The 15,168-nt window shown below is 44.9% G+C and overlaps 3 protein-coding genes across 4 annotated transcripts; 1 reads left to right on the forward strand and 2 right to left on the reverse strand.

Moving 5' to 3' along the window:
* The first annotated feature begins 840 nt into the window (after positions 1–840).
* Positions 841–2,702, forward strand: LOC124667515. Its single transcript, XM_047204784.1, has 3 exons — positions 841–1,212; positions 1,453–1,664; positions 1,751–2,702. The coding sequence occupies exons 1-3, from the start codon at positions 927–929 to the stop codon at positions 2,357–2,359; spliced, it is 1,107 nt and encodes a 368-aa protein (XP_047060740.1). The 5' UTR covers positions 841–926; the 3' UTR covers positions 2,360–2,702.
* A 403-nt stretch (positions 2,703–3,105) lies between these two features.
* LOC124663797 lies at positions 3,106–8,938 on the reverse strand. The gene is made up of 5 exons (XM_047201457.1): positions 8,796–8,938; positions 5,825–6,007; positions 4,542–4,635; positions 4,369–4,473; positions 3,106–3,685 (listed from the first exon to the last, which is right to left on the reverse strand). Exons 1-5 carry the CDS (start codon positions 8,936–8,938, stop codon positions 3,356–3,358), a joined length of 855 nt encoding a protein of 284 aa, XP_047057413.1. The 3' UTR covers positions 3,106–3,355.
* Positions 8,939–9,311: 373 nt separating this feature from the next.
* On the reverse strand, positions 9,312–12,075 carry LOC124660605 (RNA-binding protein P-like). 2 transcript variants are annotated; one of them, XM_047198431.1, is made up of 2 exons: positions 10,521–12,075; positions 9,312–9,543 (listed from the first exon to the last, which is right to left on the reverse strand). In XM_047198431.1, exon 1 carries the CDS (start codon positions 11,964–11,966, stop codon positions 10,521–10,523), a length of 1,446 nt encoding a protein of 481 aa, XP_047054387.1. In that variant the 5' UTR covers positions 11,967–12,075; the 3' UTR covers positions 9,312–9,543. The 2 variants fall into 2 exon arrangements, with proteins under 2 accessions (XP_047054387.1, XP_047054385.1); XM_047198429.1 differs by having other exon boundaries at positions 9,312–9,572.
* Between the last annotated feature and the right edge of the window lie 3,093 nt (positions 12,076–15,168).

A 15,168-nucleotide genomic window follows, 5' to 3' on the forward strand; every position in this document is an offset into this window, starting at 1 on the left:
ACACCCCATACCTGAGAAAATATTTGTGGAAAGTTAAAGTCCCTTTAAAAATAAGAATATTCATGTGGCTCCTTAGTAACAAGGTCCTATCAACTAAAGATAATTTAGCTAAACAGAATTGGAACGGATATATGAAGTGTGTTTTTTGTGGTGAACATGAAACCGTCGAACATCTGTTCATTGATTGTCCATTAGCTAAACTTCTTTGGCGTACGGTTAATTTCACTTTTGATCTTCCACATCCAATCAATATTACAAATATGTTTGGTAATTGGTTAAATGGAGTAGATAGACAATCTAAAGCTTTCATCCGTATTGGGGTTTATGCTTTATGTTGGTCTATTTGGAGGGCAAGAAATGATATTATCTTTAACAAAAAAACAATCTTTTCATTACTTGCAGGTTATCCATATGATGACACACTGGTTTCAACTATGGGCTCTCATTTCGCCAGAGGGACAGCGGGATGCCATGGTTTCTGGATGCACACGGCTCCAGACGGTCGCTCAGGATATCTTGTGCATGGCTGGCTGGCGTCATACTAGGAGACTACAGTGATGTGTAGTTTTACTATGTTCTTTTTGTTCCGCTGGTTGATTTTTGTATCAACTGTAGGCGATGATTGAGATGTGTATTACTGCTTTTTTAATAAAAGGCCGTGTGCATCATTATGATGCAGAAACCGGGATTAAACTCCTCATTTCAAAAAAAAAAAAAGTAGCCTAAGTCGTCTTTCTGAGTAGTCGTTAAATTGTGTGATGCTCCTGTACCAATGTTATCAACTATTTATGTACAGGTTAGTCGTGACCCCCATATAAGCAGCTTGCCGAACGGCCTTGACTTCGTATATCCGAAGACACAATCCTTGAATAGAAGTGGGAGCAAACCAAACCCTAGGGACCTTGCGGCGGGGAGATCCTCTGCAGATGGAGATGGTACGGGAGACCAAAGTGGGAAGGGGTGATGAATCCGCGAAGCGCCGCCGTAAGGAGGGCGGTTCCTCTGGTAGGATCGACGAGGAATCAGCCACGACGGAGCAGATCTTGGAGGTGGAGGAGGAGAATATCTCGGAAGACGAACAAGGCAATTGGACCGATATAGATCGGGAGGTGTCCATGGGGAAGGTGCTGACCGAGGATGAGGAGATGGACAAGTACCGTCGAGGCGTGGAATATATATTGGGTGGCGAGTTCGGTTGCTTCGAACAAGAGAGTGAGTAATCTGACTTAAATCGCTTAATTACTTTCAACCGGCCGGATTAGTTTTTTACCTATATATTCGCAAGCAATCATGGAGATTCTAACAACACATCTGTCATCCTTGTACTTTTAATAACGAAGAATGGTTTCTGGTTCATTTTCCTTGTAAAGAAAAAATTCTTCTGTTTCTGGGCTCAATTTTGGTTGCACACAAGACCAATCTATCTAACGCGCACTTTGCTTGCTTATGCAGCAACAGTGAGTTCCATGCTCACTACACACAAAGCCATCCAAAATGCTTCTACCGCAACCGCCTTGCAACTCTACTCCATCAAAGTCGAGGAGACAAAACTCGTGTGGCCACTGCACGTCTACGGCATGGTTGCTGCCCGAGACCCTGTGGATCGCAATCGCAATATTCTCTTCAATCGAAAGAGGGATAACTGCCAAATCCTTACTGAAGATGTATGCATTTCCCCCTTGATTTCGTTTTCCCTGCATGGGTTGGGTTTTTTATAAATTGTTACTTACACCAAGATGCTTGGTTGCAGGATCCGTACTTGTTGCTGACTGGCCCGTCTCGTGCAATTGTGTTCCTTGACCCGGTTGATTTTGAAATTGATCTTAAAGTGAAGGGTGGGGTCGAAGATAAAGAAAGATTGATCCATCAAGTCTACACTTTCAATGGCACTACTGGTGCTGATGGTCCACGCTGCTCCAACGAAAATTGCACAATACACTTGCACTTTAAGGTGCTTGATGAAACGGTTCAGGCCACTATCATTGGTGCCCAAATTATCCGTGGGTCATGGCCGAGAGGCTACGCAGGGCAAATTGCTTGCTCCAACGCCTCCTCTCATGATGAAGTTGTGTTGCTTGATTTTCCAGCTGGAAGTAATCCACCAGTGGCTCGAGATGGCACGCTGGAGCTTTCTAGGCGTGTTGTTTCAGTAGATGTGCATAAAGACATGGTAGTTTGTGTAAAGGCCTACCCTGTATGTGGTGGCTTGAAACAAACCATTGTATCCGGGGATGTCATGTTCACACCCCAACAATGCGGCATAACTGAGGGCATATGTGACCTTGGTGGCAACTGTCAGGTCGAGTTCAAAATCGCTTGGTCTCTCCTTGTTGTGGCCAACTGGCTACTCCCGTCATGAGAGAAATATCCTTAGCTCTAATGAAATCAGAGGTGCCATACTATGTTCCGTGGTGCTCAGGACGTGCACTATATCTACTGTAATACCCTTGCCGGCTGGAAGATGTGTAGCTATATGTATAGTCTTTCCCGCAGTCTATTAACAAGTCCAATTATCATGGTTATCTGTTATAAGCTGTGTTATATGAGATTGTCTTAACTTGTAAGTCATGTATCTTGTAAACTAGTACTCGTTAAATTGTGTGATGTGAGATGCCCCAGCTATTTCTGTACCGATGTCATGTATGCAAAAATATCATCTATTTATGTATCTGGTAGCCAATACTCCAATATGTTGCAATGTATTCTCGGATGGTGACAATGTTACCAGTAAAGTTGCATCCCAAGCAGACCTGCCATATGTCCAAAATCATTCGCTTCTGGAAAAATGCAGCCTAGATATGGCCATGCCAGTGAGTCAGCTTGTGTCACCTGATTTACTGTTGATGATCTCACAAGGCGAAGATGGTGGGAACGGAAGCTTTGTATGGAGGTAGGCTGCGTTTGCATAGTGCCAGCTTGACTCGGCAGGTTCGCAGTGCAGTGGGCACGAGAGCAAGACCTTCTATTACCCATGTTCACTTCGGTTGAGCTTGAGCAGGAGGCACCGTTTGCCCTCGTCCAGATATGAATCGCGGAACTCATAAACTGCACCCGCTCAAGGCAAAATTCAAATTTCAAATTTCAAATAACAACATCACCATTAAGTAAGACCAACTCGGAATATCTTCGTATCATCTCCTCCAAATAAAATAAGCAAGCTAGCATTGTTTGTTGTCACTAGAATCATGCCATCCAATTTCATTTCCCCCCAGCTAAGAATGTGAGTGAACCTACAGTAGAATTTGATGCAACTTCTACCAGGCACTGTTGGGCTAAATTCTCCAACCACTACACTTCGCAGCAAACTTTGTTTAAAACCCTTCTATGACCTAATACTTCAGCATATATCACTCCTCTACTTTATCGAAAGAGTATCAGGGAATGCTTCCTCGACTTCACCCAAGCTGCTGCCAACCGTCTCAGCCTCGAGGGCGTCTATCTCGTACCGCACCTCCTCCATGTGCTCGTTTATGCTGGTCACCGCCTCTTGAATGCCCTGTATGGCCTCCTTGAGAGCAGCATCGTACTCAGCGTCCGCCTCTGCGTCCTCTGTGCCGGAAGCCTCGGTTATCTCCTTCAGGTTCGCACACACATGCTGGGCCATGCTGCTTGACCTGCAATGATCGTGATTTACCAGGCGTTCCGAAGGACGGCCAGCTTTCTTCAGTACCTGAATCCTCGCTGTCTGATCCAACCAGAGACATAATGAACAAACTGACAACTCACTACGGAAAATGTTACTTTACAAAGTGCAGCAAAACTGTACACAAGATGATGATAACAGAAAAAAAAATGCATTTGTCACAAAACTTGATACCAGAAAGTAGTATAATTTAAATCCAGGTAATGCCGATAGAAAAGAATCTGCTCAAGCGCCCACATTAGTAAAGCGGGTTATAAGTACTCAGTGTTAAAACATTTTAGAGGTACAATACCATGAGGTTGCAGTGGTTATCATACAGGAATATACCATACTATTGCAGCTGATACTAGCATGCACAAACAATAGAAAAGAATCTGTTAAAGTGTGGAAGCGCCCACATCAGTAAAGAGGCTAAGTACTCAGTGTTACAACATTTTGGGGGTCGAAAAGTATGAGATTGGAGTGGTTACCATACAGGAATATATAATGCTATTGCAGCTGATACTAGCATGCACAAACGAACAAATCCAAGTGTAACTTTAACAACTAAATGCACCACCATATAAACTTCAGCATGTCATAACAAAATAATAATCGTAATGAAATATAGAACACATATTTGGTATACTGGTGTTTTTATAAAGTTTTCCAATCGAAAAAATAATAATCATAACATCGAACCATTTGGGGTCCATACAGCAGTACAAGAGTCAAAGATAGCTTACCAGCTGCAATTTATCTCTCTCATGTGCCTGTACATCCTTCAGTAAGTTGGCAAGATCGCCACGGCACAAATGTGGCTTTGAGAGCAGGGACACCATTTCAAGAATCTGTAGGAAACAATATTAGGCGTCTCATTTTTTAAGACAAATAATTTTATGAGTCAGGCACAGTTAACCTCTGTTGAGCAATCATTGAATTCTGCTGTAACATTGCCACATAGTTGTTGGTAAGCAATTTCACCTCCAGTAGCCATGTATTCAGAAAAACCCCTGCACAACTTTCATAATGAGTAACCAAAGCTCATGATATCAAATAGCGAGGTATTTGCATGCTTAACACTTCACACAGAATATCACCATTGAAGTATCAAAAGCTAACCATGCACAAATGGCACAACTGCAGCTCCTAAGCATACACAGCTATACAGCAGTATAATGCAAAATAATTAGAATTACTAATTGTCCAGCATATGCCAGTAACAATTTACAGACTAGTCATCGGTATTCATGAGTCTGCATTTGCAGAAAGAACTCAGGTACCGATATTAAGATATCGCTATTGGCACATATGGAGATTCTATTTACTGTTATCTTGTTTTTATTACAAATAGAGATATATTTTCATTCATACTGTAAAAGAGAGCAACCGATGTGACCTTGAAAAGAAAATGAAGAACTATCTCAAATTCTCCAACACTTAACCAAGATGCACCTATTGTCTTTCTTCATACTGCAATTCTTTGCTTAAATCAAGCATATAACTTGATCCATGAGAATTTTGAAGTAGTAAGTGTTTCCCTCAACCCTCAAAATAAATAAGCATGCAAATGCTTGGAAATATGGCAACTGAAACAATGTAATCTTGCAAAAAAGAAAAAGTCATCGTTGTCAATACAATTGTAACTATTACAAACAAACAATCTTTTATTTCCAAATAGTATAATTCAGCACTATATTTGGGCTATGGATCGGAACTAAGCTGAATTGGGAACACAAATAAGAGATATCAACAAGCCACTCTAACTAGATATCAAACAACCATTCTAATTACAACATGAAAAGGGAAAAACGGCAATCATAATGGGAACTATGTTCCGATCATGAGATTCCCCTGAAGTAAACATCACACCATGCAAACTCAACTATAGTGGATTAGTGGCAACTAATTTTGAGGGCTGACTGAAGAACAACTCGGAAATAAACCGTAGCTTTTTCCACATGTTGGAGATCTGGACGGTGTTTTTGGACATCCTTACTGAAACCCATGTTCTTGGTGGCCGTTAATTTACCGTACTGCTAAGAAACTAAGGGGGAGAATACGATCTGCTCAAGGGAAATCGCAAAGATCGTATCTGGGTATTCATCCAGGTCAAGCCTCGCGTAAAATCGGGCCGCGGGGAATTTCTGCTGACTTTACTCCTAGGGTTTAGGGGGAGGGAGGGTGGGGCACCGGCGATACCTTCGGAGCTTGGAGTAGGCCACGGCGCGGCGCTGCTGCACGGCGAGGAATCCGCGGAGCAGACCGGCCACCCCGGCGGCGTTCTCCCCTGCGCTGCTGGTCTCCACCTCCATGGCGTCCCCGGCGGTCGATTTCAGATGGACTTCCGCCATGTGGGCGCCGTTTCTTTTGGCCTCCGATCCGCTGTGGTTCCGTCCCGAGTGAGTCTACTGACACAAACAAGTGAACTATATCCACCTTTGATCTCTGTTGTGCTACTACCTCCGTTTTTCTTTTCGAGGTTACAACATTTCTAATAAATTCCCTTGTAAGCATAATGTTTATAAATTCCTTCATTTGCATTATGTTTATCATTTTTTTTCGTGAAAGCCCAACACGGAAACCACAAGTGTAGCTCGAGCTACACATTGCTTGTATTTTGAAAAAAATTAAAACAACATTTAAAATATAAAAAAATCTGAAATTAAACCTACATGTAGACAATAATGTGATCTACAAAAGTGGAAAATTTCAACACGAAATACCGTGCAAAAATGAAAAATTCTTACATCTATAGTAGCGAATAGTGTAAGACTTCAAAAACTTAAAACCTGTCACATTTTGTTATTTTTGTGGAGCCCAAAAATAACATATCTCGTGTTTAAATTTTACAGATCCGTAGACCACGTCATTGTCTCCATCTAGATTTTTCTCAGATTTTGTAAAAAAAAATTGAGTTACATGTAGCTTTTTTTTTTGAAATGGGGCATCCCAGCCTCTGCATCAAGTGATGCATACGGCCTCTTTTATTAGAACAAAGTTACATGTAGCTTGGGCTACAAAAATCCACTCCGAGGACAAAAGCCATATATTAACCAAGTTGGATCCTTACAAGAATAACCCTCAAAGAAACAATGTTTTCAAACATGCCCAAGGTGAGTTCATTGCCTTCTCCGACCTGCAAAACCGAAGGTGCGCCTTAAGACTAGCTCAATGAAGTAATTCTAACTGAGACATGTAAGCCATCGGCGTTGCCAATAAATGTCAGCGGTGACAATCGGAAGCATGGATGGTCGACCTAGAAAAAAAGGCGAAGTCGAACTAGGAGACCCAACCCAGTCGATGACCGAAAGTGCCACCGCGGGAACTTACTGATGAAACCACTAGTGCCACCATCGAACTAATAGGAAAGTGTCGTGGTTGAGGATGCCCTTCAGCGCCCAATCCCCACCCCCATCCCTTCAATCTAATGGTTGGGATCTGAAAACCCAGAATAAGCACAATTGTTGAAGAGATAGAGTTGGGGTACGTTTTCTAATGTGTTGTTGTCACCGCTCGGAAGAATGACACGTAGACCCAACTACCCAAAACCTGACGAAGTAGACCAAGAAAGCCCGCGAGTAAGACCATTCTCCTCCACCTCTAGGCATTGAACTAGTCCACTGGTTGTCTACGAACTTATGGAGAAAACGCAAACTTTATGACATCTGTTAAAAAGACAGTTCAGTGATAAATTGATTGCTTATTTAGAGCACTAAACTTTGTCTTTTTAATTGAGAAACCTACATGTTGATTTTTGCACGAAGGCAGACCAGAGTGCCAAAGTACACAAAAATTCCAATTTTTTGGATCTTATTTTCTAATTATTTCGAATTTAGGTTGAGCGAAACTCCACGCTTCACTTTTCTCAGCCAAATGAGCTAGGCTAGGTGTTCTCACAAGAATTTTCACTCGGCAGCTACTACGTTGCAGCTTACAGTGCGGACCGTGCGGTACATCTGCAGACATGTTTGAAAGAATCTACAAAAAAAAATGGTAAAAGAACTCGTAAAAAAGTTTATTTACCAATAACCAGATGCTTCGTATGTTTAGCCGAAGGCAAATTGATACGCCTAGCGGGCACACTGGCTTTTTTTTGTTATTTACAATGAAGAGGAACGGTGAACATTAGAACAAAAGTTGCATGCACGCTGCAAAATGATATGTTCAGACGCAAACATAGCATGTTTACTGGCATTGCATGCCCACAGAAGAGCTTAGAGGTCGTTTGGTATCCATCATTTGAGCCTGGAATCCTGTAATTCATTTTAAAATTCCATAGGTGGGCTGTTTGGTTGCCACAGAATTGGGCCATCATTTCATTTAGGAAATCCAACAAAATGATACCATGTGTAATCACAATTCCAAGCTGAAACCTGTCATTCACAATTCCTGTGGCAACCAAACAAATTCAATATTGAATTCTATTGTCATTTGCAATTCCTGTGACAACCAAACAAGTGTGTATTTCTGAAATTACAATGTAAATGAAATGAATGCATGAATTCATTTCAAAATGCTACAAATGAAATGAATTCCTGGATACCAAACGAGCTCTTACAGAAACTTGATGGCATTACTATGTGCCAGATACAATGGATCAAACTGATGCAAAAACACAGCATAGTACACTACGCTCTGATTATGCGAGACCCAAGTTGGCAGACTGCTGCTCCACTCCCACTCGAGTAGCTGACCGTGTCACATGATATCAACAGAGAATGTTTTTCGAGTTGATCTCAAGTCAAGGTTGGGCGTAGTTATAAACAGCCGCTTCCTGCACCATTTGACATTTCGAAGAAAAACTGATGCATGCTACCAGGACTCCACACGGCGCTGTATTCATAGAGAGCCCAGCACTATTCAGCAGCGTGCAACATTTGCACATGACTTATGAGAACCAAAGCAAAAGAAATTGAACAGATTACAGATATAATACTCTCATAGGTTCCTCCGCTGCAGCTACTTCTATTATACTGAGAAAGGAAGGCAAGGAATAAGGACCAGTGAGGAAGGACAGGCAACACTCAGTCAGTTGTACCTCTTCTTCCTCCTATTCCTTGTGCTGCCTCATGCTTTCCTCCCTCATCCTCCTCGCCACGCTCAGCAGCTTCTCCTTGTCGCAATGTAGCTATTACATATATGGGAGGCCAGGAGAGGTGGTAAGAGATACTGAGTAAGACGCAACAGCGAAACCCAGGCCAGCCCTGCTACATTCTGTTGACAGAAGTATGCTGCTGCTTCATCCCTTCCAACAGCACTACGACCTTCATGAATGCTGCTATTTATCCCTTCCAAGAGGGATAGCACCTCCATGACAACTTTCCTCCTACTCATCCTTTACCAACTAGCTTGTCCAAGTAAAAGATTAGTCAACATCACAGACAAAGTCACTAAGACTTCTGTTTAGTACTCCTATTAACTATATGACCTCACGCCAACACAACAAAAAATATTTTAGCCAGAGCACAAATTTGGGAATGCAATAGCCTCTTTTCTAAACTTTGAACACCAACATTTTCCAACAACTGCTAGAGATTTTCCTTCTGTTCAGAACAAATTCACATGACACAGAAAAGGAGCTGTGTGACAGGAAAATCAGGCTAGTGAATAAAATGGCCTTTTTAAGCAGAACACAAATTTGGTTTCCAGAAGGAAAAATAATGAAATGGGAGTATCACATAAAACATAGAAATGTAGTAAAAAATTCCACGGTGCTCTAAATCCACAGGAAGTCTTTTACAATAAGGTCACAAACTTTGAAAATTTAGATAGTTGTACAAAGCTTTGTTCAATTTTGAAAACATATGATTGAAGAAATCAAAGTTCCTTTAAAAACTTTGACGCTAGAGTAATTGAGTTGCCAGAAGCAGCCTAAAACAGCATGTTTATAAGTGCGACGCAGGAACACGTAGAATCATCTGGCCACAGTAAAATAGTTATAAGCATCCTGTCAAATAGCAATATGGGTAAAGATAAGTGAAATTGTTCTCCGAAAATACATTAGTTGTATATAGAAAAGCAGAAGAAAACTAGCTGTTAAATATATGCATAACTTGCACTTTGGGGTTTGAAGTATTTAAAACAAATACAATATTTTTTTTTAAACGGAAGCATTCATATGTTATACTCCATGTGAAACATTTAAAGCACAAGTGATACCATAAAAATGATAAGGCTCACCAAAAGTTATTTGGTTGCAATCTGAAAATGTTTCAAACCTACCAAGCAAACTAAAAGAACACAGCCTAGAGTCTTTTAACAAATTCACTAAGATTGAAAGAGAAAGAAAACAGATATAAAGCATCCCTGGACTAAAAGAGAGTTCATATAATCAAAACTTTTACCTATAGCCGCAAGTATATCTGCATTTACCTACTACTCTCTCCCATAATATAAGATGTTATTACAACCAATATACGAGTTAATAGGTTATAATAACATCTTCTACTATGGCAAGTATATCTGCATTTGCTAGCTCTAAATGCAGCAAACATAATAAAATTACAGGAGGACAGTCACTAAACTAAAAAGCAATTTATCAAGAAGTACTGCTTCCTTAATACTTAACAGCTGGCTTATTGTTTCAAACAGCTCATAGAAGACACGAACTATATTTTGCATTTCAGGGTTACCTTATTGTACCATAGTAAAATAACAAATTAGATGAATGGATTCAGACACATCCTAGATCTCATAAAGAATGCACAACACTAGAATTCAAAACTACCATATTATGGTATAAATGAAGTAAAAAACAGACAGAAGAAGAACATTGCAAGACTAATATCTGGGTAAATGTAAAGCTAACTTCTTCTCAGATAAAGAAACAGGGAAACAGATATTAGAACTAGTTGTAGCTTCTACAGTTAGGGCACATCCACCAATCAAATCTTACCTAATGACCCATGTAATTTCTTCCTGGGCCTCCCGGTGGACCACCATACCCACCACCACCTCCATAGCCGCCCATATAGCCACCTGGCATACCAGGCACACCGCCGCCACCAAGAGTTCCAGAAGACCCTGAATTTGGCACTCCTGAAGCATTTGGACCAACTCCAAGGATATTGTTCAGACCCAACCCTCCCCCTTGGTTGGCCAGGAAAGCTGTCAAGGCCTGCCCCAATACGGGATTCATTCCTTGACCTCCTGGTACACCCCCAGGCAGTGAAGCCAAGCTCGCTGGAGATGACATCCCATAACCGGCACCGAGGCTACCAGCCATAGAATGGCTACTGGCACCATAACCAGCAGCACCCTTCCTCCCACTCGTACTGGCAGCACCATATCCTCCACCTTTGTTAGGTTTTGGTCCATCGATTGCCTTCTGGCAGTGCAGCATAACACCCTCAAACGACTTATGTGGCTCCTGCAGCGCCTTCTTGGCACCATCAAGGGTCTTGTAGACAAACAGAGCGAACCCCTTGGGCTTCCCGGTTGCCTTGTCAAGCCCAAGTGGACCCTCCTCAATCTCACCATACTTTGCAAAGAACTGCATCAGTTTCTGTGGGTCGATTTCAGCACCAACATTGCTGACAAAGATCTTGCGCTGCGTGTACTCAGACACTGGTGGCAGTACCAACGCTGGCGGAGCTGGAGCTGGAGATGTGGCGAGCATAGGGTTGTTGGCCGCACCGCCAGACGGGACGGGGCCCACAGAGGCGAGCTGGCAGGAGGTGGTGCGGTTGCCGATCTTCTTCTGCGGCTCGAGCAGGGCTGCGCGGGCGCCGGCACGGCGGCGGAAGAGGATGAAGCCGTAGCCCTTGCACTTGCCCGTGTTACGGTCGGAGACGAGCTTGAGGTCCTCGATCTCTCCGTAGGGGCCGAACGCCTCCTTGAGGGTGTCGACGGTGGTGTCCCAGCCGAGGCCGTGGACGAAGATCTTCCGCTGGGCCGGATCCGCGTCGGCCGCGGCGCGCACGGCCGCGAGCACGTCGCCGTGGCCGACGGCGGCGTCGCGGAGAAGCTCGACGAGCTGCTCCTTGGGGAACGCCTCCAGCAGCGCCTGGATCGAGGCGGGGTCGCTCTCGCCCTCGTCCTCCAACTCCTCCGCCTGCTGCTGCTGCTCCTCCTCGTCCACCTCCTCTTCCACCTCCACCTCCTCCCACTCGTCCTCCTCGCCGCCCAGCTCCTGGGGCGGCTTCTCCTCCGTGGCCGCAGCGGCGGATCCGGTTTTCTGGGCCACGGTTTGGGAGGACGGGGCGTAGAATTCGGCTAGGGTTTCGGGCTGAGGGGTGGGAGCCGCCGGCTCGGCGATCTTAGCAGCAGCAGCCGTGGCCTTAGCGGCGGCGGCCTTGGCAGCGGCAGTGGATTTGGACTCGAGCTTCCGCTTCTTGCCCATGGCGACGGCGAGGTGGGGGAGATCGGCGGCGAGAGCGAGCTAGGGTTTCGACGATTTGGGAAGGGAAAAGGAAAGGGGGGATATGATATGGCTGGGCGATAAAAGGCGAGGGTTCGTATCGTATATCGCCACGCGCTCGGGTGGCTGCCTAGACGGCGCCTGATGGGTTAAACCGTTAAAGCAAGTTGTTGCCTTCTGGCAGAAAATTTGTGAAAAACAACCCATGGCCTATACGATTATTATTTTTCAAATATGTGTATATTTCACCTGTTCTAAAGAAAAGGTGTATATTTCACCCCCTCTAAAGAAAGATGTATATTTCACCCCCAAATATTTCATGATTGGAGCAGCCCAGCTACCTTTTTTTTTTACTGGAGGCTTGATGCCCTCCTTTGAATTAATAAAGTCGTATGGTTAAAAGATGCAAGAATGTTGTAAGAGCGTAAAACAAAACACCCAACTCAATCGAACAATGATAAATAAGAAACACAGTTTGATCCGCCGATGTTCTCCTCGGCGTGAACGCCAACATAGAAGCAACAACAACAACAAATAAGCTATGGTATGGAGGGCATCACTATGTGTTCACCCTTCTATGTCAGTGAAGCACCCTCCATCGCCGAAGAGAGTCCCGACCCTCTCGCCCTGGATCACCATGGGCGGAGCCAGGATTGGTTTTTAGTGGGGGCAAAGATGTGCTTTGGTGCAAATATTTTTATTAAGTGGGGGCAAATCAATATTTAGTATGGCATATTACAAGGTGGTAGAAATTTGAGTGGGGGCAGCCGCCCCCATTGGCTAAAGGCTGGATCCACCCCTGTGGATCACAAGGCGTCGTACCAGTGGCAGGTGGAGGTGTTCACCCTAGAACAAGGAAAGATGCATTCCAAGACACCACCAAGACAGACCACCACGCCTCAACAGAGATACAGGTGCCACAGATAACTTCAACGGGGACACCCAGGAGAAGGAAAAGTTGGGAGAAGATGTAGAACACGAAGACGCGGAGAAGTTGAGCGTAGCAGTAGATCCTCGTTGTCACCTTCATCACCAGGTCGCGTGAGCTTGCCTGGAGCCTTTCTTAACCGGCAGCGAGGGGAGGGGAGCAGGAGGAGGGTGGCGGGGAGAGGGGAAACCCTAGTCGCTCTCGAGTCTCCCTCGAGAGGACGACACGATGGCCGAACCGACACGAGGGATTATGCAATGATGGAGCGATTAGCAAGCCAGCTACCTCACCCACAAGGTGCAGGGCACACATGGCGTCGCCGTGCTAAGGCCCACGCCCACGCGCGCAACCATCGCCATGGTATGACGTCTCCGGCAAGACCATGAACAACAACGGCAATAGGCTCATCTCATCTCTCATGCGACACTATGATCCTTCTTTCATCGTGCTTGCGCTTGCAGCGGATGGCAAGGGGCGACGGTGTCGGCGTGGTTTGCCAAGCGAGTTTAGTTATGTGTGTGTTGCAACTAGCTACTACCAGTTGATTGATTCCATCGTGGGTTGGTTTTGTAGATGTTTTTTTTTCCGATTCAACAGCTTTATTGATCAATCACATCTACTCCTAGCAGCACTAGCTCTACGAGCACATGAATGAGCCGCCATATTAGCCAGCCTATTTACATGAATAATCTTAAAGCTAGAAAAAACCACTAAGCTCCTTAATTTCTTGGCATATACTAGTAATTATAGATCTACTAGCGCCAAGATATTTCAAGAGGTTGATGACCTCTAAAGCATCTCTTTCCACAATCACATTTTGTAAACTCATGTCAACATCCATCCGATGATAAGGATCAACGTATGATCTGTAGAGTTATGTTCAATCTTTCACAGCGAGTCAACAAAATAGTAAGATAATAAATCTCCCAATCACGCGATAAACGTAACCTAAAGAAGAGGCACGAATTTCAGCAAGCAACGTGATGATGATCAACACGTCTCAAACCTCAGCCTGATAATTATTGATGCACACAAGAACCTTCACGCAACTTTATTTAACTGGATACACGGCGGCGCCGTCCCCGTAGGGATGATACACACGTCGACACAACTCAATATCTAAACTCCAAATTATGAACCCCTTAAACCATAGCCGCCGGTTCCTTTATATAGGAGACCAGAAAACTAGTTGGTTGGACATGCCCAAACCGAAACATAAAATAAATCCTAGATGACCCACAATATGACCTGGCTAAAAATAGCATGGACAAAAATAAAACGTGCAGGCCCAAGTACCTACATGGTTCGGTCACCTCCATGGATCGTCTCTAGCTTGGTGGAGTCATGAAGTTGGGCTTCACCTCCTCCTTCATAGGAATAATAGGAGGTGCAGGGATGCCCTCATCAGCCGAACTCCATCTCTTGAAGCTTCAACTTCCATCACTAGGGTATACGATCCCTGGTTATACCAAAGGGCTTGTTGTAAGGGTATTTTACCCTTATCCATTATTTTGGTATCTATGACACCGTGCTAGAGTATTTGGACTAATACATGCCTACAAGATGACTTTCAGGTATTAGCCAAAGAGGTATGATGGTGTAGCAATGGAACAAAAGGCAACGGGAGACCCCCCAATTCGACGAAAAATCAGCTAGTTTTTCCGAGCCAGGCCGGTCACAGCATCCGGCTCGACCGCCCCGGCACCGGGCAGCCCGGCCGGCGACCGGGTTCCGCGCTCGTGCCATCCGGGCAGGTTCCAGCAAGCCCGAAGCCTCGCGCGGTCAAGTTCCGGCCACCAGCCCGGCTTCGAACCGGCCGCTCCGGCCCACGGCCCGGCTCGACCGGCGCCGGACCGAGCGGCCCGGCCAGCCGACCGGTTCTCGCGCCCGTGACATCCGGCGACATCCAAGCAAGCCCGAAGCCTGCCCGGTCAAGTCCCGGTCCCAGCCTCGGTTGCAAACCGGCCGGCCCGGCTCGTGGTCCCGGCCTCGACCGGCCGTGGACCGGCCTCGTCCGGCGCCAAATCCGGTTGACCGGGTTTCTCGAAGAAACCGCCGATGTGGCAAGTGACAACGGCCGGATTTTGAAGAACACTATATATACCCCTTCTTCTACCTTGGAAGGGTTAGGCAACATACTAAAAACTGTTCTTGAGCTCTCTCTCTCCTACTCCATTGCTAGAAACACCAAAAGCCTCGCATCTCCCTCCTCCTCCACCCAAACTCAAATCCCTCCGGGAATCACTAGAGGAGGAC

The sequence above is a fragment of the Lolium rigidum genome, chromosome 6, assembly GCF_022539505.1.
Source record: "Lolium rigidum isolate FL_2022 chromosome 6, APGP_CSIRO_Lrig_0.1, whole genome shotgun sequence".
NCBI lineage: Eukaryota > Viridiplantae > Streptophyta > Magnoliopsida > Poales > Poaceae > Lolium > Lolium rigidum.

What these genes read in the sequence shown, in the direction of transcription:
- LOC124667515 (XM_047204784.1), top strand. Translation starts at nt 927, where the DNA reads ATGGAGATGGTACGGGAGACCAAAGTGGGAAGGGGTGATGAATCCGCG. An exon ending in CGGTTGCTTCGAACAAGAGA is followed by an intron (nt 1,213 to 1,452) that starts GTGAGTAATCTG and finishes TTGCTTATGCAG; the next exon opens with CAACAGTGAGTTCCATGCTC. An exon ending in GCCAAATCCTTACTGAAGAT is followed by an intron (nt 1,665 to 1,750) that starts GTATGCATTTCC and finishes GCTTGGTTGCAG; the next exon opens with GATCCGTACTTGTTGCTGAC.
- LOC124663797 (XM_047201457.1), bottom strand. Translation starts at nt 8,938, where the DNA reads ATGGAGGTGCTATCCCTCTTGGAAGGGATAAATAGCAGCATTCATGAA. An exon ending in TCGCTGTTGCGTCTTACTCA is followed by an intron (nt 6,008 to 8,795) that starts GTATCTCTTACC and finishes ACGGAACCACAG; the next exon opens with CGGATCGGAGGCCAAAAGAA. An exon ending in GCCTACTCCAAGCTCCGAAG is followed by an intron (nt 4,636 to 5,824) that starts GTATCGCCGGTG and finishes AAAGTTGTGCAG; the next exon opens with GGGTTTTTCTGAATACATGG.
- LOC124660605 (XM_047198431.1), bottom strand. Translation starts at nt 11,966, where the DNA reads ATGGGCAAGAAGCGGAAGCTCGAGTCCAAATCCACTGCCGCTGCCAAG.